The sequence below is a fragment of the Canis lupus genome, chromosome 17, assembly GCF_003254725.2.
Source record: "Canis lupus dingo isolate Sandy chromosome 17, ASM325472v2, whole genome shotgun sequence".
Lineage (NCBI taxonomy): Eukaryota > Metazoa > Chordata > Mammalia > Carnivora > Canidae > Canis > Canis lupus.
In genome coordinates, this window is record NC_064259.1 from 39,487,670 (window position 1) to 39,512,118 (window position 24,449).

The 24,449-nt window shown below is 47.6% G+C and overlaps 2 protein-coding genes across 5 annotated transcripts in view; one reads left to right on the forward strand and one right to left on the reverse strand.

Moving 5' to 3' along the window:
- The window catches only part of LOC112665067 (antimicrobial peptide NK-lysin-like), a 104,014-nt gene that overhangs the window by 64,822 nt on the left and 14,743 nt on the right, over nt 1–24,449 (reverse strand). Inside the window, exons 2-6 of one of the 4 annotated variants that reach the window (XR_007403262.1) lie at nt 22,009–22,222; nt 19,284–20,204; nt 9,410–9,516; nt 8,826–8,909; nt 6,421–7,692 (exon numbers count right to left, since the gene is read on the reverse strand). Coding sequence is in view for 3 of the 4 variants with exons in the window: in XM_049096027.1 (XP_048951984.1) it covers nt 7,528–7,692; nt 8,826–8,909; nt 9,410–9,540; nt 10,025–10,076 (432 nt within the window). In the remaining variant the exon portion in view is untranslated. Of the gene's footprint in view, nt 1–6,420; nt 7,693–8,825; nt 8,910–9,409; nt 9,541–10,024; nt 10,314–19,283; nt 20,205–22,008; nt 22,223–24,449 lie in introns of those variants that run through there. The other 3 variants (XM_049096027.1, XM_049096029.1, XM_049096026.1) reach the window with 3 other exon arrangements.
- SFTPB (surfactant protein B) overlaps nt 1–24,449 on the forward strand; it is a 41,974-nt gene that overhangs the window by 5,954 nt on the left and 11,571 nt on the right. The gene's annotated exons all lie outside the window — the stretch shown is intronic.

The window sequence follows — 24,449 nt, forward strand, 5'->3', positions numbered from 1 at the left end:
AAAGGTGACAGACAAGAAGGGAGAAATAGAGGATTCAACAGTAATAGTCAAGGACTTCAATATCCAAGCTTCAATAACAGATAACAATGAGGCAAAAAAGACAATGAGGAAATAGAAGATCTGAACAACACTATAAACCAACTAGACTCAGCAGACATCTATAGAACCCAATAACCACCAACAAGCAGAGTGGGTATTCTTAACCACACATGGAACATTCTCCAGAACAGACTACAAGCCAGTCCATTAAAAACCTTTAATCAGTTTAAAATGATAGAAATGACACAAAGTATATTTTCCAAACAACAGAATAAAATTAAAAATCAAGGGCACCTGAATGGTGCAGTAGGTTAAGTATCTGACTCTTGATTTTGGCTCAGGTCATGGTCTTGGGGTTGTGAGATCAAGCCATGTTTCAGGCTCTACACAGAGTCTGCTTAGGATTCTCTCTCTCTCTCTCTCTGCCCCTCCTTCCTGCTCTCTCTCTCACTCTCTTGCTCTCTCTCACAAGGAAATAAAATCTTTAAAGAAATCAGGTGAAAAATTAGAAAGTACTTTGAAAGAATAAAAATAAAGACACAGGGGAGCTTGGGTGGCTCAGTCAGTTAAGCAGCTGCTCTGGTCATGATCCAGGGTCCTGGGATTGAGCCCCACATCGGGCTCCCTGCTCAATGAGCAGCCTACTTCTCCCTCTCCACTGCTTGTGCGCTCTCTCTCTCTCTCTCTCTCTGTTTCTCTCTCAAATAAGTAAAATCTCAAAAAAAAAAAAAAAGACACAACAGATGAAAACTAAGGGAAGCTCTAAAGCAGCACTTATGGGGAAATCCTGGAGTTTATATAATATAAAGGCCTATACTAAAAAAGAAGATCTCAAAGCAGAAGGAAGGAAATAACAAAGATAGACTAGAAATGAATTAAACCAGGGATAGAGAAACATGAAAGAAGACCAATGAACCCCAACTCTGGTTCCTTGAAAAAAAATCAGTGAAAGTGACGATTTTTGTTAAATTTGCTATAAAGAAGAGAGAGAAGACCCAAATAATTATGTTCAGAAATAAAAGAGGGATGTTATGCCTAGCCTTACAAAGAGAAAAATGATTATCCTATAAACAATTGTATGTCATTAAAGTAGACAACTTAAAATGGACACATCTCCATAAAGATACCATCCGCTGAAGCGCAGTGTTCAGCACTAGATTTTACAGCATCAAAATTAAATCACAACTCTCTGGGCTCAGACCTAGTTTGTGGCAACATGGCTAAACACATCAGGGAGGTCAGAATTGTTGGTAAACACAGGACCCCTGGTGATGCCTCCCTCAGCAAAATGGTAGAGAAGATTGAAATATGCCAACATACCAAGTATACTTGCTCATTCTGTGGCAAAACCAAGATGAAAAGATGAGCTGTGGGGGTCTGGCCTTATGGTTCCTGCATGAAAATGGGGATAACTGGGGATGCCTGACCCACAGTAACTTCTGCCGTCACAGTAACATTGGCCTTCAGAAGACTGAAACACCAGTAGAAGCTCCACCATTTGAAACATCGCTAGCCTATAATAAACGGGTTAGTTTATGTAACAAAAACTAAACAAAACAAAATTAAGTCATAGCTGAAACTAGGTCTTTCATTGTATTTTATGTGAGTAAAGTTGACTAAGTTACTTGAAGACAGCTTTTGTGTAATTAACATAATATCTATATAAACAGAATGCTAAGAGCTCAGTCCTTTAAGCACCCGACTCTTGGATTCAGCTCAGGTCGTGATCTGAGGCTCAGGTCGTGACCCGACTCTTGGATTCAGCTCAGGTCGTGATCTGAGTGGAGACCCACTTCAGGCTCCATGCTAGGTATGGAACCTGCTTAAGATTCTCTCTCTCCCTTCCTGCCTCCCCATCCCCCGACTCACATGTACATGCACTCTCTGTCTCTCTCTGTCTCTCTCAAAAGGACAAAAGAAACTCATGCTAACAGGCTGCACATCAATATTACAGTAGCCCTTCTACTCATATGAATGCCCAAATATGTGGATGAGTTTTGAGAAACTCTGCCTGCCTGCTAACCATCCTGCAAGACCATATGAAGAAAGTGTTCATAAAAGGGGATTTAAGCATCTTCAACAAACAGTGCTGGGAAAACTGGAGAGCCACATGGAGAAGAATAAAGGTAGACCCTTATTACCTTCCACCATATACTAAAAGTCACTAGAAGGGGATTAAAGGCCTAAGTGGAATACCCAAACCTACATAAACTATAAAGCTGCATGACAGTGGATTTGGCAATGATTTCTTGGATATGACACCAAAAAATGCAACAAAATGCAATAGAACAAGTGAGACTTCATCAACCTTACGAACTTTTTTTCTATTAGATTTTATTTATTTATTCATGAGAGACACACAGAAAGAGAGGCAGAGACACAGGCAGTGGGAGAAGCAGGCTCTATGCAGGGAGCCCGATGTGGCAGTAGATTCTGGGACTCCGGAATCACACCTTGAGCCAAAGGCAGGCATTCAACCAATGAGCCACCCAAGCATCCCAAATTTAAGAACTTTTTGCATCAAGCGATACAATTGACAAAACTGAAAAGGCCATTTGTACAATGAGAGAAAATGTTTGCAAATCATCTATCTGATAATGGACAAATATCCAGAATATACTTTTTTTTTTAAATTTATTTACTTATGATAGTCACAGACAGAGAGAGAAGCAGAGACACAGGCAGAGGGAGAAGCAGGCTCCATGCACCAGGAGCCCGATATGGGATTCGATCCCGGGTCTCCAGGATCGCGCCCTGGGCCAAAGGCAGGCGCCAAACCGCTGCGCCACCCAGGGATCCCCAGAATATACTTTTTTAAACTACTATAACTTGGTAATAAAAAATCAAATAACTCAAATTTTTAAAAAGATTTATTTATTCATGAGAAACAGAGAGAGAGAGAGAGAGAGAGAGAAGCAGCGATGTAGGCAGAGGGAGAAGCAGGCTCTTTGCAGGAGCCTGATGCGGGACTCAATCCCGGATCCCTGGATCACAACCTGAGTCGAAGGCAGCCACCCAACCGCAGAGCCACATTTGGGCGTCCCCAAATAACTCAATTTTAAAATGGCCAAGGACTTGAATACACACTTCTCCAAAGAAATGTACAAATGGCTAACAAGCATATGAAGAGATGCTCAACATCAGTGATCATTAGAGAAATGCAAGGCAGAGCCACACTGAAAGATCACCCCATACCCATTATAATGGCTGTAAGCAAATAAACAGAAAATAGTAAGTGTTGGTGAGAATATGGAGGGGTGTGTAAAGTGTTGTAAAATCATAAAGCCACCTGCAAAGCAGTAAGGTAGTCCCTCAAAAATTGAAAGTAGAACTACCAAATGATCCAGCAATCCCACTTCTAGGTATTCATCCAGAAGAACTGAGAGCAGGATCCCAAAGATGTTTTCAGTCCCATTCACGGCAACACTATTCGCAATAGTCCAGGGGTAAGCAATTAAAATGTCCATGGACAAATGAATAAATAAATAAAATATCACACACGCACCCATCCAACTTTACAAAGGAAATAAATCCTGTCAAATGCCAGAACATGGAGGAACTTTGAGGGCATTATGCTGAGTGAAGTAACCCAAATAGGCAAATACTGTTTCACTTCATTTATATGAGATGTCTAAGGTGGTCAAATTAACAGAAACATCAACTAGAATGGTGGTTTCCAGGCTTTGGAACAGGGGAAAGGAGAGTCACGGCTTAACAATGAGTATGGACTGTCAGGTCTGTAAGATAAAAAGTACTGAATGTCTGTGGCACAACAATGAGAATATACTCAACACTGCTGAGTAGACATTTAAACATCATTAACAGGGGCAGCCCAGGGGGCTCAGCGGTTTAGCGCTGCCTTCAGCCCAGGGCGTGATCCTGGAGACCCAGGATCGAGTCCCACGTCGGACTCCCTACATGGAGCCTGCTTCTCCCTCTGCCTGTGCCTCTCTCTCTCTCTCTCTCTGCGTGTCTCTCGTGAATAAATAAATAAAATCTTTAAAAAAAAAAAGTAAAAATCATGAAGACTGTAAATTTTGTGTTGTGTGTTTTTTATAATGTAAAGAACAGCGTTCCCTGATAAAGGATGTAGTAGAGTCTCACAACTCAATCACACAAGTGCTTTTCCTTGAGATAAGCAACAAACCTCCCTGTGCAATATAAGTGTCTGCATACTTCCTACCTCGTCATGCAGAACACCATGAAGACATGTATTCATGCAATAACATTTAATAAAATTGATAATTTTTGCTTCTTGTACAAACAGAGGGGATTTAGGGTGCTAGACATATTTCATGTGATATTATTAGTATTTGGTATATTGGCAGTTGCTTGAGGTAAGTGATCCTTCACTTGTTCCCTATCCTGACACCAGGATGTAACACAGAGCTGGGACTCTGGCCAGAGGTCTGTGAGAAGCCACTGGAAGGTGAGATGTGGTTTGTAGGTTGGAAAGAGCCCGGGGCTGCCCTGTACAGAAGGGACCTAGGAGCAAAGGCAGAAGGAAGTCTGAAGACGCCCAAGGAGATGGTTGCAGAGCCTGGCCAGGGCTAAGCTGGTTTGCACTAGGATGAGGCTACTCCAAATTGCCAGGAGGGGGGGGTCATCATTCACCCCAACTGGGGTCAGGGAACTAGGAAGTGGCCAGGAGGGAGGGATGTCACATGACGCCAGCTGGAAGCCTGGGTTGCCCAGGTGGTTCCCAGAGGAAATGTTAGAGAACTGAGAAGGTCCTGGGGGAGAGCAGGATCCACAGAGGAGTCTGTATTAGGACTCAAGTGCACGCATGCTCGTCCTGACAGGTGACCAGAGCTGGCTTGCACCCTGCCCTTTACTAGCTGTTACCCCTAAGATTGAGGCCACCTTCTTCTACTCCCACCTTTAGAAGTCCCTGCTCACCCTCCATCGTGCCCTGGACCCTTCCTCTCCCTCCCCAAGGCCTCCCCTGTGGCTGTTCCTCGGGTCTCTCCTACACTGTGGGCCTCGGACCTTTCCCGGGACCATTGTCATCCATGTGGACACACACCTTACACACAGGCCCCACCTCTACTCTCACATGGCCTTCAGCTCTGCCCCACTTGGCTCCAACTCTTGACGTGAACCCCTTCATAGAACTGTTGATACCTGCTGACGTCACACGTATCAAATGAGTATATGTTCTGTGAGAAAATATCTTGCAGCTACGTCTACTTGTATGAGTGGCGTCTACAGTAGGTAACACTTTCTTTTCTCCGTTGTTTGACTATTAGTTTGTTATTTAAATATCTGTGAATTCAGGGATTTTAATTTACTCAATGGCTTATAATCTGATATTGCCTTACCTATTGTGATGCACTCAGCCCTTCTCAAATGGCTCCAGGTTTCATCACTGGGAGTCCTTGAACTGCTTTTATGATTGAGCCTGGACAAAAGTCCCACTGCTCCTGTTGATGGCCACCATGCCTTTCCCTCTCCATGCAATGATCTCCAGTCAGGTATTCATGTCCATTCTCACTCACGTGATTTGGAACTGCAACCCCTCCCTACTGGAGAGGTGCGCCCTGACTTGACTCATGCTGATCAGGGTAGCCCAAGCTGCTGGAACATACTCCTTGGTTCCTCATGGCATCTGCTCCATTCTGGTAATGAGAACAAGGAGATATCTGATGGGGCTTCTAGGAAAGAAGTTTCCATCTTCTTCCAAAGGAGCCACTGGAACAGGGGATACCAAAGAACTCTCTTTTCCTCCTGATGACATAGTGCAAAATGTAAAGGGTCAACCTGATGCAGCCCCTGCTGCTTCCCAGAAAGAAGCTATCCTGAGAACAATCTCAGTATGCAGAGATGGGAGGAATGGAGAGAAAGACAGAGATACAGGACTGAAGCTCTGGTGACACCACAAATTTCTGCAGTCTTCCATGCCTAATGCTCTCATTGGCCTGCTTACCTATTTGAGCCAATCAATTACCTTTTTAATTTAAACCAGAGTGAAGTTTCTATGGCTAACAATAAAAAGAATCCTAAATAACACACGACTTCAAAACTAGAAAAAAACAATTGGCTCCCTGCAGAGAGAAGCAGAGGCTGGGTTTCTGCTCCTAAGGACCAAGAGCCCTCTTATCTACAACCCTGTTGTTCTCCCCCACTGGTCTGGGAGCTTCTAGAGGTATATTCACTGTATCCCCAGGCTTTGAAGGAGTGTGTGTCTCTAGTGAGGGCTTCATAAGCATCTCATGACTTTATGTGAAAGAGCTGCAAACGTTGTCTTATCCACCACTATATCCCCAGCTTCTAGAACAGTGTGGGACATGCAATAAACATTCATTGAGTGAGTGCATAAGTCACCCAAGCCTGTCTCCGAGCCCCTTCCCTCAATCCCCCAAAAGGAACAGAAGCTGTGGCCAAAAGCTTGCAAGACATTTTATTCTCCTGCCAGGGGACGACACTGCAGGGAGCTAGCTGAGAGAAACTGGAGGGTCCGTCCTGGATTTAGGAAGGCAGGAGCTGGCGGTGCCTGCTGGAGACTCTGTGCTTCTCCCCGGGGTGGAGTAAGGTCCCAGCTCCTTGGTCACCTGGAGTGGGGAGAAAAACAGCTGTGGCAGGTGTGGGGTCCCTGCAAATGTGCACTACAGCCACCTGCCCCTGCTGATCACACCCAGAGTTACATCCTGGAACCCAGTCAGGAGCCTGAGGGGGTTTGGGGTTCTGGAGATGGAAACCACAGGCCCCAATGACAGGAAATGGTGGGGACCTCGCATTACGAGGTGACCCCAGATCTGCCAGCATCAAGTCCCAAAGCCTCAGTCAAGGCAAGACTGGCTGCCAGAGCCACTCAGGGGCCCTTCCTTGCCCGAGGGTCCCGCCACCCTGGCCTGATCTGTGGCGCAGCCTGGGCAGCCCTGGAGGGAGAGGCTGCAGAGCCCTCCCTGCCAGCGGGGTTCCTGAGCCCAGCTCTCGGGCCCCGGGTGTCCTGGGCTAGATGGTGCCCTGTTCCTGTTCCCAGGAACCGCTGCTGGGCTGGGGACGGGAGTCAGTCAGGGCTCTGACATCTATGATAACCCAGTCTGAGGCCACTTCCTTGGTGTAACCTCCTTACACATAATCATCTCACTCAAGCGTTACTCAAAGAAGAAATCAGGATTATTATCCCCTTCACAGGTAGGGACGCTCAAGTTCACAGGTGTTAAGCTACTTGCTCAAGTGCATGGCTGACCAGAGATGGAGCCTGATGTCACCCAGGGTTGCCTGGGACATAAGCCCAGGCTCTTAGTGAGTATTTCTCAGCCATGTCTAGCTACAGCTCACCTGCCCAACTCCTGCTCAATTTCTACATAGTTCGGGGAGGAATGTGTCTCGTTAAGGGAGCCTGGAGGGACAAGTATGAGCTGCTAATGACTTTCTCTATAACAGATGTATTACCAAGTTGTTATACCATGTTGCACATGCTTGGGGACATGACCTGGGCCCTCCAGGAATGAGTCTCTGCCGTCACCTCTGTACTCACCTATCTCAGGGTCTGCACATCCTGATTTTCACACAGATTTCCTGAGGGGATTTGTCATTCACGATACCCCGGGTGATGTCATTAAGATATTTATTAAATAATGTGTTGCATAACTCGGTGAACACACGCGTCTGGTGACACACCAGGGATGCAGCCTGCTTGATCGCTTCCTGGAGAGGCAGCACCACAGAAAAACAGGAATCCGGTAAGCTCTGCCCCACCCAGACCCCTGAAGCCCCCAGCTGCTCCTGGCCATGGGCACCATGGACTGTGGCACGCTGGGAGGAGGCCCTAGTGCCAGGTGGCCATGGAAGCAGAGGCTGGAGAGACCGGGATGGGCCCTCATGCCCAGTCCCAAACCCAGATCCAGGCCTGGCCAGGAGGGGCTCAGGAGACCAGGACAGTTGGCTCTGTCCTGTGTCAGTCCCTGGTGCATCATCACCCCAGGCCCACACTGTCTTATGTGTGGAGCACAGTGCCCCCTGCTGCTAGACCCACAGTCAAGTTCTGCCTACCGAGCCCCCTGGGTCCCAGCCTGGCAGGGCTCAGGCTCAGGTGGGGTGGGGAAGGTTAGGAGAGAGAGCTGGGAGCCTTGGCATATTCCATTTTGCAGTATCGTCTACTGCCATCGCAGGGGAGAGGCTACAGCTGAGTGCCCGGGCTCAGGGTGGGCCCTGCAGCACCCAGAAGCTAAGCAGGGTCAGGGAACAGAGTGAGGAGGGAGGGAGGGAGGAGGGAGGAGGGAGGGAGGGAGGGAAGGTGAAACGAGGCTCCTGGGAGGAACACATCCACTTGTTCAGCACTTGCTCAGGGCCAGGTGGGGAGCTCAGCACATTCCACCCCTCAGCTCCTTCAAAAAGATTAAGGAAGTGGTTGGGGGATTGATATCCATCCCATTGCACAGAGAAGGAAACTGAGGCTCAGAAAGCATTAGCACTTGGCCCAGCCATGCAGCTAGAAGTGACAGATCTGGGGTTGGTAAGCCCTGACCCAGGTCCCTCCTGGCCTCATAGAGCTTTCCCGTGGACACGTGCGGTGGGGCTACAGGGGAGAGGGTCCTACCTTCTCAAGGGATAAGTTTCCTTTAACAATGCATTGGAAACCATGCACACTTCATTCTACATTCATGCTCCCTTTTCTGGAGATCCTCTGAAGTCCCTCCCCAGACACAGACCCACAGATCCCCTGCTGAGAAGCTCTGGCCCAACCAGAGATCAGCCCCTCCCTCAGAGCTACCCCCGCCCCCAAATCCCTAGTCATACCCTGACCACATTCTGGTGGATCCCCAACCATAAGGCCTCACCTGTGAGATATCTTGTCCCAGGACTTTTCTCAATATCTTGATTATAAACTTACAGGGCTTACAGGTGAAGATCATCTGGTCATCCTGTCAGAAAATGACACCCCCTGAGGTGATCTCTCAGCACCTTCAACAGCCCCTGGCAGGGCTCCAGGAAGGGGCTCCTCAGTACCTCCTAGGCCAGGAGGATCACCTATGATCGTTCCGTCCTTTAGAGCCTGAAGCCAGCTGGCTGGCCCCAGCCCACTGTCCTGCAAGACTTAGCGGGGCTGACACTGCAGAACCTGCCCCACACCCACAGCACCTTACCCACCCCAGCACCTGCTCCTCTACTGGACTCTGGTCAGATGCAGAGGAGCCACCTGGTGGGAAGGAGCAGCCAGCCAGACCAAGGTACCCCCCACCCAACCAAGGAAGGAGTATCCACAAAATCAGCATCTTCAGCCCACACTCCTACCTCCCCTCCCACCAGCACAGGGTGCTGCCCTGCCTAGTGCTCCTAGGGAGGAGACACTGGCCCCATGGGCAGAGGGGCAGGGAGGGGGGAGAGGTTGCTCAGGGAAATGAGCAGGGAACCAGCTGCTTACCTTGGATGCCTCATGGTCCAGGGCCTCAAAGAAGTGCTCTTCCTGACACATGTCAGTGGTGAATAAGTCATCATGGTCCTCAGGAGTCAGACCAGAAAAGGTCAGACCTGGGGAAGAAACACCATCAGCATCTGTCCACAGGTGGAAGAGGAGGGAAAGTCAGGACTCCTGGCTGCTGGGGAGCCCAGAAGGTGGCCAAAGCCCCAGACAGGGGTGGGGCTTGGTGAGGGGTCCAGGAGGCCTGTCCTCACACTGCCCTGAGGCTTCCCTGACCCAGGCTCTGTGCAAAAGACATGCTCTCAAGATCTTTCTGGAAACAAGGGGAAAGGTTATACACCACCACAACCATTCAAGCAACCCCTTCTTTCTCTCTGTCCCCCTATGTCTCTCTCTCTCTCTCTCTCTCTCTCTCTCTCACACACACACACACACACACACACACACACACAAATTTGACCTAAAAGGAACCTTTTCTCAACTCCTCTCTGAGATCTTTCCCTTCTCTTGTTTTACCCTAGAGATTCAACACAGGTGTCCAGCCCAATCCACTCTCCAAAACTGTCCCTACCCTCAGCTAAGGTGGAGCTGCCAGGATCACATGGGGAATGTCCTTACCTGGGGTGGCCAGGAGCACTGAGGCGAGGAGCAGGAGGGCCCAGGAGGTCATGGCGAGGCAGCTGCTGAAACACTGTCACACCCCTTTTATGCAGGCGAGACACCTCGCATCTGACCTTGCCGGCTCCTGCTCCTCTTGTAGGCCACCTCCCCAGGTCCCTGGGTTTACCACAAATGCCACCAGTTTGTGGAGAAGAAGGGGGAGGAGAAGAGGCTCCACACTATCTTCCACTTCCAACCACACACATGCTAGAGCTTTAGATCTGAGTGTGAGGTGGCTGGAGAGCACAGCTGCCATGATGCCCTCACCCTGCCCCGGATGTGGTCATGGAAGAGCCATCCTTGCACCTGAGGGCTCAGGGAGGCATCTTGACTATGAGCATCCCATCTCCCACCCCTTCCCCCACCTCCCAGGGGTCTGTGCAGGTGTCCCTCCCCCAGCCATCCCCATTTCCCTGCTCTCCCCCAGCCATTTCAGCCCAGTAGCTCTAGCAGACTCCACCAGATTTAAAGACAGGTGCTCGGGGCAGATGCTGACAGCTCCTCCCAGCCCTGCCTTCTCGGGTGGGGAACACCCAGCATGAGCTCAAGGACTCCCTGTGTCCCCAGCCCCTCACCAGCCTGCTGGCCAGCATCGTGGAGGCAGGCTCTTCCCTCAGAGCCACCTTCAGCCCCGCCTGTCAGGGCCCTGGGCCACAGGGAGACACAGCCCGTGGGAAGGAGGTGAGTCCTGGCCAGGGGTCGAGGCCCAGCTCCCGGGCCCCTGACTCCCCATCTGTGCACCAAGGTCACGGCCCTCATCCGTAATAACCGTGGCGGCTGCCCACTTAACAGCCAGTATCAGATAAGTAAGAGACCATCGTTTAGGGTAAGTCGGTCCCAGACATTGTGCAGAACATCCTCCTGCTACGGCGTGTGCCCTCCTTACCTGACACCCACATTCAACTGGGCATCCCCTCATTTGTGTGGCGCCTTCACCCACCTCCTTAATGCCTCAGACCAGGACACTGGGTGCAGATAGCAGGGGACCTGACCTCTGCCACCAGGCCTGCGGGGGACACTGCGGGCACCAGAACGCGCCTCCCACCTCCATTGGGGTCTTTCCCCGCCAGCTGCTGAGATGGCACAGCCACCCAGGCAGGACCAGCTGACAGGATCCCCTCACACCCCTAGTGTGGCTGCATCCCCCTCAGTGTGGCTGCATCCCCCTCAGTGTGGCTCTGACGACTGCACCCCCCGCCACCCCGGGTATGCCATCGTGGGCCAAGAGCCTTGTTCTCTAAATCACTCTACATTCCTAAGCCTATTCAGAGCCCTGCTCTCCACTCTGCCTGTGCTGAGAAGGGAAGAGTGTGGGGTCCCAGGCAAGCAGGCCTCTGACAAGCTGGGGGCTCTAGGGCAGCCCCAGTGGCGCAGCGGTTTGGCGCCGCCTGCAGCCTGGGGTGTGATCCTGGAGACCCAGGATCGAGTTCCACATCGGGCTCCCTGCATGGAGCCTGCTTCTCCCTCTGTCTGTGTCTCTGCCCCTCTCTCTCTCTGTGTCTATGAATAAATAAATAAAAAATCTTAAAAAAAAAAAGATAAAAAAAAATAAAAGTCAACGAGCTTTAAAAATTAAAAGATGTATGAAAAATTAGAAGGGAAACTATTCACATTTACAGCAACACATAATTTGTACACAAGCAATTTTCCAAAAAAAAAAAAAACAAAAAAAAAACAAAAGCTGGGGGCTCTAGAGCAGGGGTCTCTGTCTTGGGGCACCTGGGGGGCTCAGTGGTTGAGCATCTGCCTTTGGTTCAGGTCATGATCCCGGAGTCCTAGGATCAAGTTCTACATCAGGCTCCCCACATGGAGCCTGCTTGTCCCTCTGCCTATGTCTCTGCCTTTCTCTCTGTGTCTCTCCTGAATAAATAAATACTTTAAAAAAAAAGAAATATTCTCCATCTCTTGGAGCCTCAGTTCTCTTATCTGTTAAATGAGTATAGTGTCATCTGTTCATAGGGCTCCCATGTGACACGACTTTCTGCATGAGGAAGCTTTACAGACTGTGCTGTGCTGTGCTGGCAGTGAGAGGCTGGGGTCTGGGACAGCCTTCTGCAAGGTGGCTTCTGTGAGAGCTGCTCCTGTGGGAGGGTAATAGGTGCAGAGGAGGAGAGTATGACGTTTCCTGTCCTCAGGACAAAATCCCAGGCTAGGACGGTGCCACAGGCCTCCTCCACATGGACTCCTCAGCACCCTTAACACACCAGCGTCTTCTCTGTAGCCCCCAATTTCTCACCCTTTCCTAACCTCATTGGTCACAAAATTTTCTGGTTCAGGAGCTATTAGAGGGATTGAGAGACACTAGCTGACCTCGTCACCAGATTGGGATGTGCGTGCATGAGGCGTGCTGGCCTGGCAGCCTTGTGGAGCCTGAGGGACAGCTGACATGGAGACTTCTCACAGACACCCAGACACAGTCCCCTGCTCCAGACCGTCAGATGAGGTCCTCCTTATACTCACTTTCTTTCTACTCCAAGTGGGCAGAGTGGAGAGCGGGCAAAGCAGCTTTGCTGCACCCCATAATGGGTCAGCTGAGCCAAGGAAGTGGGGGCCCCTGACCTCTCCCCAACCCCAGGAGGTCTGATGCACCCACACACTTGCCACACACACACTCACATCACAGGCTTTACACACTCACAGTGACTCACACACTCTGCAAAGCACTAAGTCACAGACCACACACACACGTGCACACTCATTGACCCTAGACACACATACTCCCAAACACTTGCACACGTGCACAGATACCCACATACCGTCTTTATTCCTGCCCTTTCTGGATGCCACCCACGCCAGACTGAGGAGCATGGAATTTCAGCATTTTAAGTACTTTTGTTTCCAATGTACTTTTTGTGAAAAATGTTTTAATCAGATAAAAGATACAAATACAACCACCTATCGGTTCATCAATCCGATATAATAAGCCTGTCGAAGATTTACAAGGATATCCACTTGCACTTTTAAATGGATAGTTTTCAAAGTAAGTGTAATTTTATGTATAATTATATACCATAAAATACCTATTTTTAAACCACTTTTTTATCTCAACTAAATATCATGAATATCCTTCCATGTCAACCTATGTCGAGCTCCTTCATCACTACCACTGGTTGCTTAATGTTCTACTTTAGGGATGAGCTATAACTGGAGTCCTTTGATCCTGGGACTCCTATGTCCACACGAGGCTTTCCCTGGCACAGCACATGCTGGGAAAAGCCCTCTGACGGCTCCTGCAATAGCCTATGTGAGTAACAGAAATGTCTTCTTCAGATAGGGTGCCTCATGATGAAAGATGGCTGCTGTAGCTCCTCTAGGGCTCAGGGCCTCATCCCAGGTGGGAAAATGGAAAGAGTGAAGCAGGATGGGGTGGCACCTATTTAAGAAAAGCACATTTTCCCAGAAACCTTCAGCTTCCATCTCATGCATAAGCTTCAGTTGCTCCCCGCAGCCACCAAGGGCTATGAGGTAGAAAGCCTCTTGCTGGCCTTTTGTTGTCACTTTGAACAAAACTGGACTTTTCAGGAAGGATGAGAAGGAATGGGAATCGGGCAGGCTACAGCGGTATGAGCTGCAGGAGGACTTCTTGCTGAAAGGCGTTTGGTAGGAGGACTTGATGGACTTTGTAGCTAATTGGACACAGGAAATAGAGGGGAGAGGAGGCCAAAGTTTTATAATATTTTGGGCCTGGGAGGCCAAGAGCCTGTTGTGAAGCAGGAACAGTAGGAAAAGGAGCTTGTCTGTGAAAAATTACGTTGAGGTATTGCATTGGGTGCCACTATCTGCGGACCATTCCAGGGCAGGGTTGCCTGTCTGAACCCGGGCTTGGTTGACTCCAAAGTCCGAGGTTTACCCCAACCTGCACTGTCGCTCCATCTACCTGTGCAGAGTGGAGCTGTCACCCCTCCCCCAGCCAGCCCCAGCATTGCCTCTCCCTGCTCTCAGCAAGCGCCTGTGCTCTAACCACTTGGAGAGACCTTGGTCTAATGTGTGAAGACCACATTAATGAAGAAGAAAATCCTCTGGAGGCTGACTCATATCTGCTTTATTGTGGGGATGTGGTAAGACCAGATATTCCAGTAAGTTCTTGCTTGGGGAGCTGAGGGGTTATATGATGAGGTTCCCGGAGTCAGTCACAAGCCTCCACCCAGGTTTCTAAGGTCCCAGTGAAGAGTACCTGGGCAGGTCCTACCTACTCGTAGAATCCCATGGATGGCGAGTCAAGCCCAGGCCCTCCAGGATTTCCTGTCTGAAGCCTACTGCTTTTTATATCTTGAAGAAGGTCTTGGCTTTCTCTAAGGCCATGAAGGAAACCTCTTGTTTTCTTCTAGTTTTATAGTTTTTAACTTTGATATTTAGGCCTATGATTCATCTCAAGTGAGCTAGGTTGAGGTTCCCTAGGTTCAGATCAGAAAAAAAGATTTTCCTTTTCCCACTGAATTGCTCTGGCACACTTTGAACTGGGGGGAGGAGGTGCGGGAGGAGGTACAGAAGCAAACACCAAATATTGGTGAGGATATGCAGCAACCACTGCTCCTGACATTGTTGGTGGGAATATAAAATGGTCAATCACTTTGAAACTTGGAGTGATGGCTTTTCATAGTTAAGCCTTACTTGCCCTATGACACACCGATGGCATGTCTACATTTTTACCCGCACTAAATGAAAACACGTACATACAAAGGTTACACTAGAATGTTCATAGATATATGACCCAGAAATTACACTCCTAGATATATACTCAAAAGAATTGAAAACAGGGATTCAGACAGATGTTTGTACATCATTGTAGGAGCATCATTCACAATAGCCAAGTGGAAATAATCCAGCTGTCCATTGACAGATTAATGGATAATGAAATGTGGTATATACATGCAATAAAATATTATTCAGCCATAAAAAGAAACAAAGTTCTGACGCATGCTACACATGGATGAAACTGGAAAGTATTATTCTAGGTGAAAAAAGCCAAACATAAAAAGATAAATACTGTGTTATGCCACTTACATGAAATATCTAGAATAGACAAATTCATAGGGACATAGGGACAGGAAGTAGATTAGCGTTACCAGGGGCTGCGGTAGGGGAAATGAGGGAGTTATTGTTTAATAACTACGGTTTCCATTTGGAGTGATGAAAATTTTTTGCAAATAAATAGTGGTAATGGTCGTACTACATTTTAAATGTAATCATTGACAATGAATTGTACATTTACAATGGCTAAAATGGCAAATTTTGTTATACATATCTTACAAGAAAAAATTCCAAAAAAAGAGTATGTTCACAGAAATTTTTATAAAGCTAAAAATTATAAGTACCTCAAATGTCCATCAACAAGGAAATAACTAAACAAATTAAGGTATAGCCATACTATATAATACTACAGGACAATAAAAAGAAATACATTACTGTCCTATACAAAAAAACCAGATGTATCTGAAACACTGAGCAAAAAGACTACATTCTGTATGACACCTTTTATTAGTATGAAGTTCTAGAACAGGCAAAATTCACCTGTGTTGTCAACAGACAGAACAAGGGGAGGAGGACCAGAGGAGGGGGCAGGCATCTGGGAAGGGGCAGAGGGTCGGGGTGGGGGTCACATGCCTAGGTGATGACAACGTTTGTGTCTTGTTCAGGCTGGGAATTGCCTGCGGGGTGCGCATCTAGCAAATCTCCTCCAACTCTACAGTGGCCGCTTATGCATTGCCCTCTATGGACGCCAGACCATGAGCTTATCTCACAAATCTCCAGTTATAAACAATTTCATGGCTCCTAATGAACGTGATCAAATATTTTCCAAATGGATTGTATCAGCTCACACCCCCACCCCAGCACCAGTTCCCTGCACTCTCACCAGCATTATCAGAGTCTTTATTTTGCAAATGCAAGGAAAGAAATTAGCAACCATTTTTAATTTTCACTTACAACTGCAAATTAAGTTCATTATTTTCCTATGTGTTTGTTCACTATTAAATTTATTTGGGAGGAAGTGTCTTCTTATGTCCTTTATCCGATATCTATCAGACTCTACATTTTTCCAATTTGTAGAAATTCTTTAAGGAATAAATATATTAATGGTATGATATATTAGTTTCAAATACCCTATGATCTCACTTACATGTGGAAGCTGAAAAACAAAACCAATGAATAAACAAATGAAAGGCAGAATCAGATCTACAAATACAGGGAACAAACCTCACTGTTGCCATAGGGGAGCAATCCGGGGAGATGGGCAAAATGATAAAAGGGGAGTGGGAGGTCCAGGCTTCCAGGTATGGAATGAATAAGTCTCAGGAATAAAAGGCACAGCATAGGAATGTGGTCAGTGGTGTTGTAATAGCGTTGTATGGTGACACTTGGCAGATACATTTGTGGGGAGGAGCTTGGCATAACCTATAGACTTGTCAAATCACTATGCTGTACACCTGAAACTAATGTAACATTGTGTATCAACTAAACCTAAGAAAAGTAAGTAAATAAATATATAAAACTGTACATTTCAGATATTTTATATACTCTTATAATTTATATACCAAAAGTACATATAAAGCATACTTTATAAACTAAATATATACTAACTACAAAGGTAACACCCATGCCTTTGAAATTATGTCACTAACTAAATATCACTTGGTAATTCTCATTTTAAATTTTGTGGGAACTAAAAATTCATAGGAAAAAGTTTATGCCTTTATAGTTGCTTTTCCAAACATGAGCATAGCATGATCTTCTGTTCTTCCAAGTCATCTTTTGATCTCTCAAAAATGTTATAGGAAGAACTTTCAAGCACAGGAACCACGCTCAAGCAGTATGAACTGCCCCCAGTGTCTCCCAGGCCAGGCCACAGAGCAGACCTGCCTTCCAAGGAAGGCCCAGCTGCTAGGAATCCTACCCCATCCCGCACTGGGGGACCTACTGCTTTCGTCATGTGGCCTTTAGCTATAACAAAACAAAGGCAGGGAACCAGAAGAAAGATAATTACAGGCAGAAAAAAGGACATAAAATTGGAAGATCGTCAGCAGAAAGACCCAGCAGAGAAAGTAGAGGATGGTTCCATTTGTCACCTGGAAATGCTACTTTGTTCCACTTACAGTTCATGATCTTGAGCAAATTGAAAAGCCTATATGAATAATAATTTGTGAATGATTTGATAAATTAGTTTTAACCTTAACACTGATCAAAACTTAAAACTACACTAGGAATCCATTGTAAAATTGGGAAAGAATGATGACTTGACACATACAAAAAATGAACTCAACTGAAGGTTTCCGACCCTCTACACTTCATACTTTTTCAAAATGTGTTTGTGGGGCTATAATACTCTTTATTAAACTGTGTTTTCTTTTACAAACAAAATAATTCTAGGAAAAGTGTTAAGACCTGCCTGGGAACACTATATTACCATTGTTAATTTGAAATTAACACATCAGGGAAATGAGTTAACACCTAGCCATACTGATGTTTGTGCTACCCAAAAAACTACTCCATCCAAGCTTTACGTAATATGAGATTCACTGCTAATGTTACGAGGTAAACTTAAAGAAACATTTTTATCAAGAAAACAAAAACAAACACAAGAATTTTCCATGGCAGCTTACATCTAAAAGCTATCGTTTATAGTTTATATCTAAAATATAAACGAGAGAAGAAAAAGCAAAACCCAAAGACCTACAGGTGGCTACTGTGGTTAGACTCACTCACCCTTCATGTTTCCCTCCTCTGGCTAAAGAGCTTGAAAAGTTGCACTCACGCTTCCCAGCATTCATTGCAACCTGGGTCTGAGATGCACCCAGGGGGGGTTGGGAGGCTGGCCCCAGGACCACCTGTCTGTCCCCTTTTTACTGTTTCTCGGCTGGTAAGCAAAGTCCAGGAAATGTGAGGTTTGGGAACAAGAGCCATGCCAGGGCCAAGAGACTTCCTAAGGGGGCTTTCCAATCCCTTCATGGCAGCTCTGGCTGTGTGTCCTTGAACTCTGAGCTTCAGGGACAACCGAAGAGACAACTATGTGGGCAAGTGCTTACTGCCCTGGGCTATCCTTGAGGCCCAGGCAGTACAACTCCTCTAGCTGCCCTACTTGCAGTTTTTCAGGACTTGCTTCTTTCTTTTAGATCCCTTCCTCTTGAAATCTTCAGGCTTTTTGGCACTGACTGACTGAGACCGCTTTCACGGTCCTGGTCTTCCTCCCGTAAAAGTGGCAGGGAGTCTAATTCACTCTACCAAAAATGAGCATCTCTGTCCTTGCACTGTGCCCTGTGTATCTTTGGGGTACCTTTGGAGCCTGGCAGACACACACACATTTGTGCTGTTAACCCCATGGTCAAAACCGCCAGGGCTGTGGTCAGCAGGCTGTCGCTGTATCTCTGAGTAGATCAGTGTTCGAGGTGACTCAGATTGTCCTGGGAGGCCAAATGTCAGCCTTTCCCACCACTCCCTGTATCCAGCTGGCGTTGGGGCGATAATGCAGCCTCTCAGTGTCCTTCTAGAATTTCTCTCCATTTTAGTCCCAGGAGACCCTGAACCATAGAGCGTTCTCTCCTCTAAGGACCCCTTAGACAGAAGGGAGAAGAAATGGGTAGGAAATATCAGAAAGGGAGACAGGACATGAAGACCCCTAACTCTGGGAAACGAACTAGGGGTGGTGGAAGGGGAGGAGGGCCGGGGGTGGGGTTGAATGGGTGACAGGCACTGAGGGGGGCCCTTGATGGGATGAGCACTGGGTGTTATTCTGTATGTTGGCAAATTGAACACCAATAAAAAATAAATTTATTATTTAAAAAAAAAAGGACCCCTTAGGCAGTAGGGTGATAAACCACTTCCGTTGCCCACATCAGCCCATGGCTCTATTGCTTTTCTCTGGCTGCTGTAGCAATGACCATAAACAGAGAGGCTTAACACAACACCCGTTTAGTCAGCAGAAAGACCCAGCAGAGAAAGCAGAGGATGGTTCCATTTGTCACCTGGAAATGCTACTTTGTTCAACTTACAGTTCATGATCTTGAGCAAATTGAAAAGCCTATATGAATAATAATTTGTGAATGATTTGCTAAATTAGTTTTAACCTTAACACTGATCAAAACTTAAAACTACACTAGGAATCCCCTTCACATGTGTGTTTGTGGGCTTGCTGGGTCTTTTATTAAGCTAGGTTCAGTCTAAGACTGGCTGAAAGGATGTCTATTGTGTATATTTTACAGTTTTGAAAGGCCAGCATACTTACACTTAAAATATCTCCAAAAATGTCCTGTTGACCTTTGGTCTCATGAAGGAGAGGGTGTCTTTCAACTCCCTGGAATTGTGAGCCATTCTTTCTGAATTGTAAAATGCACTGAGAAGGTTTGCCATCACAACCATTCTTAAGTGTCCAGTTCAGTGGTGTCGAGTCCAGTCACATTATGTGCAACCCTCACGACCATCCAGCTCCAGAATTTATTGGTCTTTCAAAATAAAGTCTGTATTCATCAAAAACAAATACCTCCCTTGAAACCAATTTTCCCATACATGTTAGCTAAGTAGAATTTAAATAAAAACTTCTAATCAAAAAAAAAAAGAGGGAAAAAGAAACCAATGACTCCCTAACCTCCCAGCCCCTGGCAACTACCACTGTACATCCCATCTCTATGATTTGACTACCCTCCGTGACTCCTATGAGTGGAGTCACATAGTAATTGTTTTGTGTTTGGCTTATTTCACTGAGCATCGAGCACAAGGTAGATACGGGGAGAGAATGTGATATAAAAACAGTAACATCTGAGAGCAAAAGCCTTGGTGAAGCTGGGCCCGTCTTGCGGCCTGGGAACTTGAGACACTGGTCTTGGGTAGTTCTGATGATGTTTTCTAAGACTTTGAGAAACTTCTGATCTCTCCTCTGTGTCATTATCTGAGGTATCACTCAAGTGGTGGCAGCCTTGTGGTCAGGAGTCTGACCTCAGCTTTGATCGGGAACATCAATGAGAGGTTTGTGAGTCAGTTCTCCCCATCTGATCTGTTCAGTTGTCCAGAGTGCTGCATTCAGGAGCTTCTATCCAAAACACAAAGCAGGTATGCCCATCATTTCTCAACCACCGGTCAGGTTCCAGCGTCAGCAGGCTATCCTGGCACTGGAAGGAGCCCCTGGGGTCAGTTGATGCAGGAAGTGTACCTGTTAACAAGTAGTTTAGAAGGTATCCAGGGAGGTGCATCCAAAAAGTGAGAGGAAGCTATATCATGTGGAGCTCTTTCCAGTCATCCATCCATCCATGCATCCAACCAATCCATGTATCATTCAGGTCTCCTTCCTTCACTTCTTCATTCTGCACCAACTGCATCCATCCATCCACCCACTATTAATCCTTCCCTTTATCTATCTATCCATCCATCATCTGTCCATCCATCCACCATGTATCGATTCATTTATCAAAAGGACACAAGGAAGTGATGAACATGTCCACCTTCTTGATAGCTACCATAGTGTCATTGATAGTCAAGGTTGTACACTATCAATGCATGCAGGTGAGTGTACTTTAACCATATCTTAATAAAGGTGTAAAAAAGAAAGATAATGAGTGTGCATCAGACAGTCAAAACTGATACCAGCTCAAAACATCCATCAGTAGGAGAATCAATTAATTAAGGAAACTTAACACAATGGCATAGTTGCTCCACAAACGAAAGGAACAAGTGCCTCCTGCACCCAACAACACGCATGAATCTCTCACACATTAATGCTAATCACAGTCAGCCGGACACAGAGAATGTAGCATGTCTTGTTCCATTTACTTACATTGCAAGAGTAGAGCAAATGGGACTACAGTGTTTAAGAGCATGTGCTCAGATGATTTCTACAGAGACAAGCAAGGAGGTGAGTATCATTAAGGCCAGGCTTGTGTCATCTTCGGGGAGGAGAAGGGAGGTAAGTGGGCTTCTGGGGTGCTGGCAGGGTTCTTAGCCTGGGTTTCTTCATTCAGAGGCAGCAACTGAGCTGTGCATTTTGTTTTGTGCACATCCCTGAATATGTTTTACATTTTGTAACTAAGAGTGGAGCAATGCACATATACTATGCTTGTATGGAAAGATAAAAAAAGCAAATTTTAACAGTAGTTTCCCCCGAGGATTGAGACTATGGAATAGTGGAGAACTGGGGGGAGGCGGGCAGGTTGGGGCTGTTATATTTGTGTTCTTGTGCTTTTTGCAAGTAAAACAAAAATTTCCTCATGCTATTCATAAATATAGGTCAAAAATTTAAATCACAATTTGTTCATGACAGAGCAGAGAATGGCCTCTCCAGCTACAGGTCATGAAGTGGGGAATCCAAGCAGAGTCAGAGAAAGAACCAGAAGGATGGGTTGTGGGTGCTTGTGAGTCCGCATGTGTGGAGTTGGACATAGGAGATGAGAAGATGCTTTGCATCTTCAGAGGATGCAAAGCAAGGAGAGACTGATCCACTCTTGCTGGCTTTAAGGCTGGAGGGATCATGAGCTGGGGAATGTTAGTAGCCTCTTGATGCTGAGAATGACCCTCAGCCGATAGCCAGTAAGTCTAGGGGAACTCAGCCCTACAGGCACGTGAAACTGATTTCTGCCAACAACCTGAGTGACCTTGGAAGTAGATTATTCCCAAAGAGTGTGAGCAGCCACCACGTTGATTTGGTCTTATGAGACCCTGAGCAGAGGAACAGGTTGACTCCACCTAGACCTGAGACCTACAGAACTGCCAGCCCGGAAGTGTAAATGGGCACCTCAGCCAGCTCAGGCTTCTGAACTGCTTCTCTGGGCTTCTCGTGTTTCTCCCTTCTTGGGACACAATGGCTACATCACATCCTTGCATGGGAATGTCCAAAAGGAGATAGGGACATCTGTCCCCATCGGTCTCTTAACCAGGAGGACACATTGCCGAGACATACACCCACCCCTGCAGCCCCCAAGCAGGCTTCTTTCTGCTGGACCAGAACCTGAACACATACTTACTCCAAAGTAATTACTGGCAAAGGCCAATGGCGTGGCCTAACCTTGGAGCGTCCACAGAGCTGGCGCCTAGACTCAGCTCTCCGAACACCTAGACTCTGTGCTCTTCTCAAAGGCCTCTTCCGCCATCAGACCCTTGGTCACCGGAAACAACAACGCTGATGGCAGCATTGACCAGTACGGTGCCTCCTTGTACGTGGCAGCTCTTAATTCAGATCTGCAAAACATGGGCATAGGCTGCTGGTGTAGGGACGGAAAAACGGAACACGTTGTATATGGTGGGCAACTGGAGTGCTTTGGTAGAGCCCCTTACGCATTACCAAACTGAGGGACTTAAAACGAAAGAAATGGATTCCCTCTCCGGGCTGGAGGCTCAGAGGCCACCCATTACCCCACACTGAGGACCCCCATCCTGAAGTCACTACTGGGAAGGGGGCCCCAGGTGCCTCCTCCATCAAGCAGGAGCCAATAACCCCAGTGCTCTCCCTCTTGGGTCTCTGCAGGAGCCACTCCCTCCACCCACAGCACTTACCCAATCTCAGCCTTCAAAAACTGCCCAACTGCTAGACTCCCTGAAATCCCTGCCCAGCTGTCCTGTGCCCACCTCGCCCCCCAGATCTCCCCTCTCCCACCCGAACCCCCAGATCTCCCCTCTTCCAGGGCAGTGCCCCGCTCTGGTTACCGGTCTGTGCTCCCAAGGCACATGAAGTCCACCAGGGCAGTGAGCCCTGTGCTCCCACCTCCCAGACTACTCACTGGTATTGGGTCAAATGAGTGCATGGGTGAGAGCTAAACTCCAAGCCCCTACACCGCCCACCCCCACCCAGGGGAAAAGAGCAGTGCCTGGAAGGGCTCCCATGAGGCCTCCCAAGCTGCCATTTGCCGGGCACTCCCTGGGTTTTACCGCCAAGCCCCACACTTCAGTGGACAGTGTCAAGTCCAGAGCAGAGATTGGCTTGGTCGTGGGCCTGGGGAGGGAGGGCAGTCTTAGGCCCTTGGGGAGCAGCCCCAGGAGGATGTCCAGAGACACAGCCCAGACCCAGAGGAGTGACGAGGAAGAGGGCTCTTCACCTGCACCCCTCCAAGGAGACCCCGGAGATCTCCGCGCTGACCCCTGACAACACCCCTGACCCCTGTCCCAGCCCCCCAGTCCCCTCCACCCAGAATCTGCCAATCTCTCTCCACAGTCACACAGACAACCAAGTCTGGCAACTCCACTGCAGTAAGAAATGAATCCATTTATAAAAGAAAGGAGAAAAACAAACTTTGCCCCACCCCACCTGGCTTCTTTATCCCTTCTCTCTCTCTCTCTCTCTCTCTCTCTCTGTCTCCTTCCTGCCCTCCATTCTTCAAAATTAAATATACACAAACACTATTTTTACAATTTGTAAGTACATCACTCAGTGGCAGGAAGTACACTGAGGACTTTCTGAAGAACTGTTTTGCACATACTGCTTTTCCAGCCAATGTCCCTCCTCCCCTTCCCACCAGTAATGCACTGGGGGGGGGGGGGGGAGGCGTTCTCCACATCCCCACCAACACTTGGCTCTGCCTGCTTTTCCTAAGCCATCCTTGAGCCTGGGAAGAGTGGCTTTTTTGCTCCAGGCCACTGAGCTCAAGAGTCCAGCGTCCTGTCGCATGCACCATGAATGGACCACTCTTCACACCTTTGCTTCTCTGCTGCCCCAGGAATGCAGCTCTGATCTCCCAATTCAAACTCCAGTTGTTTCTACCAGGTCTGTGGATTGATTCACTTTGGGGTAGATGTCACCCTGGACCCAGGGGTCGAGTGAGGGGGTCCTGGGGCCTTCTAATGCCAGGAGGGTGGCAAGGCAACCTTCTGGTTGCTTGGTCTGTTTGTTTTTTATTTCATTTATGTGTTTTGAGAGACAGAACAAGTGGGAGAAGGGGCAAGGGAGAAGAACAAGCAGATTCCCTGCTGAGTGTGGAGAGACACTCAGGACACCTTCCCAGGACCCAGAGACCATGACTTGAGTGGAACTCACATAGAGGCTTAACAGAATGAGCCACTCAGGCATGTGTGAAGCCACTTTCCTGCTGCGGGCAGGCAAGAACAGACTGGCCCCATGGGGACCGAGGCCAGCTGCGGACACACTGCTAGGCAGGAAGCACGAGTGGAAAGAGCATGGGCAGGAGAGACTGTCCCGCAGAACTATCCACCGTCCACGCACCCGTAGGGGAGCCATCGCATCAACAAACTCAAGTTCACGAAGCTCCAGACCTTGGGAAGCCAACAGTGTTTGCGTTGGTTGGTTAGTTGGTTGGTTGGTTGGTTGGTTGGTTGGTTGGTTGGTTGGTTTGTTGGTTTTTCCCAGAATAACTCTTTCTTCACTTACAGTGAGAAATAGATGTGCCAGCAGGTCAGGAGACTGATCTGTGCCGGCTGTCTCAATGTCCGTGTCCCTTGAAAAGCCCAACTTTGC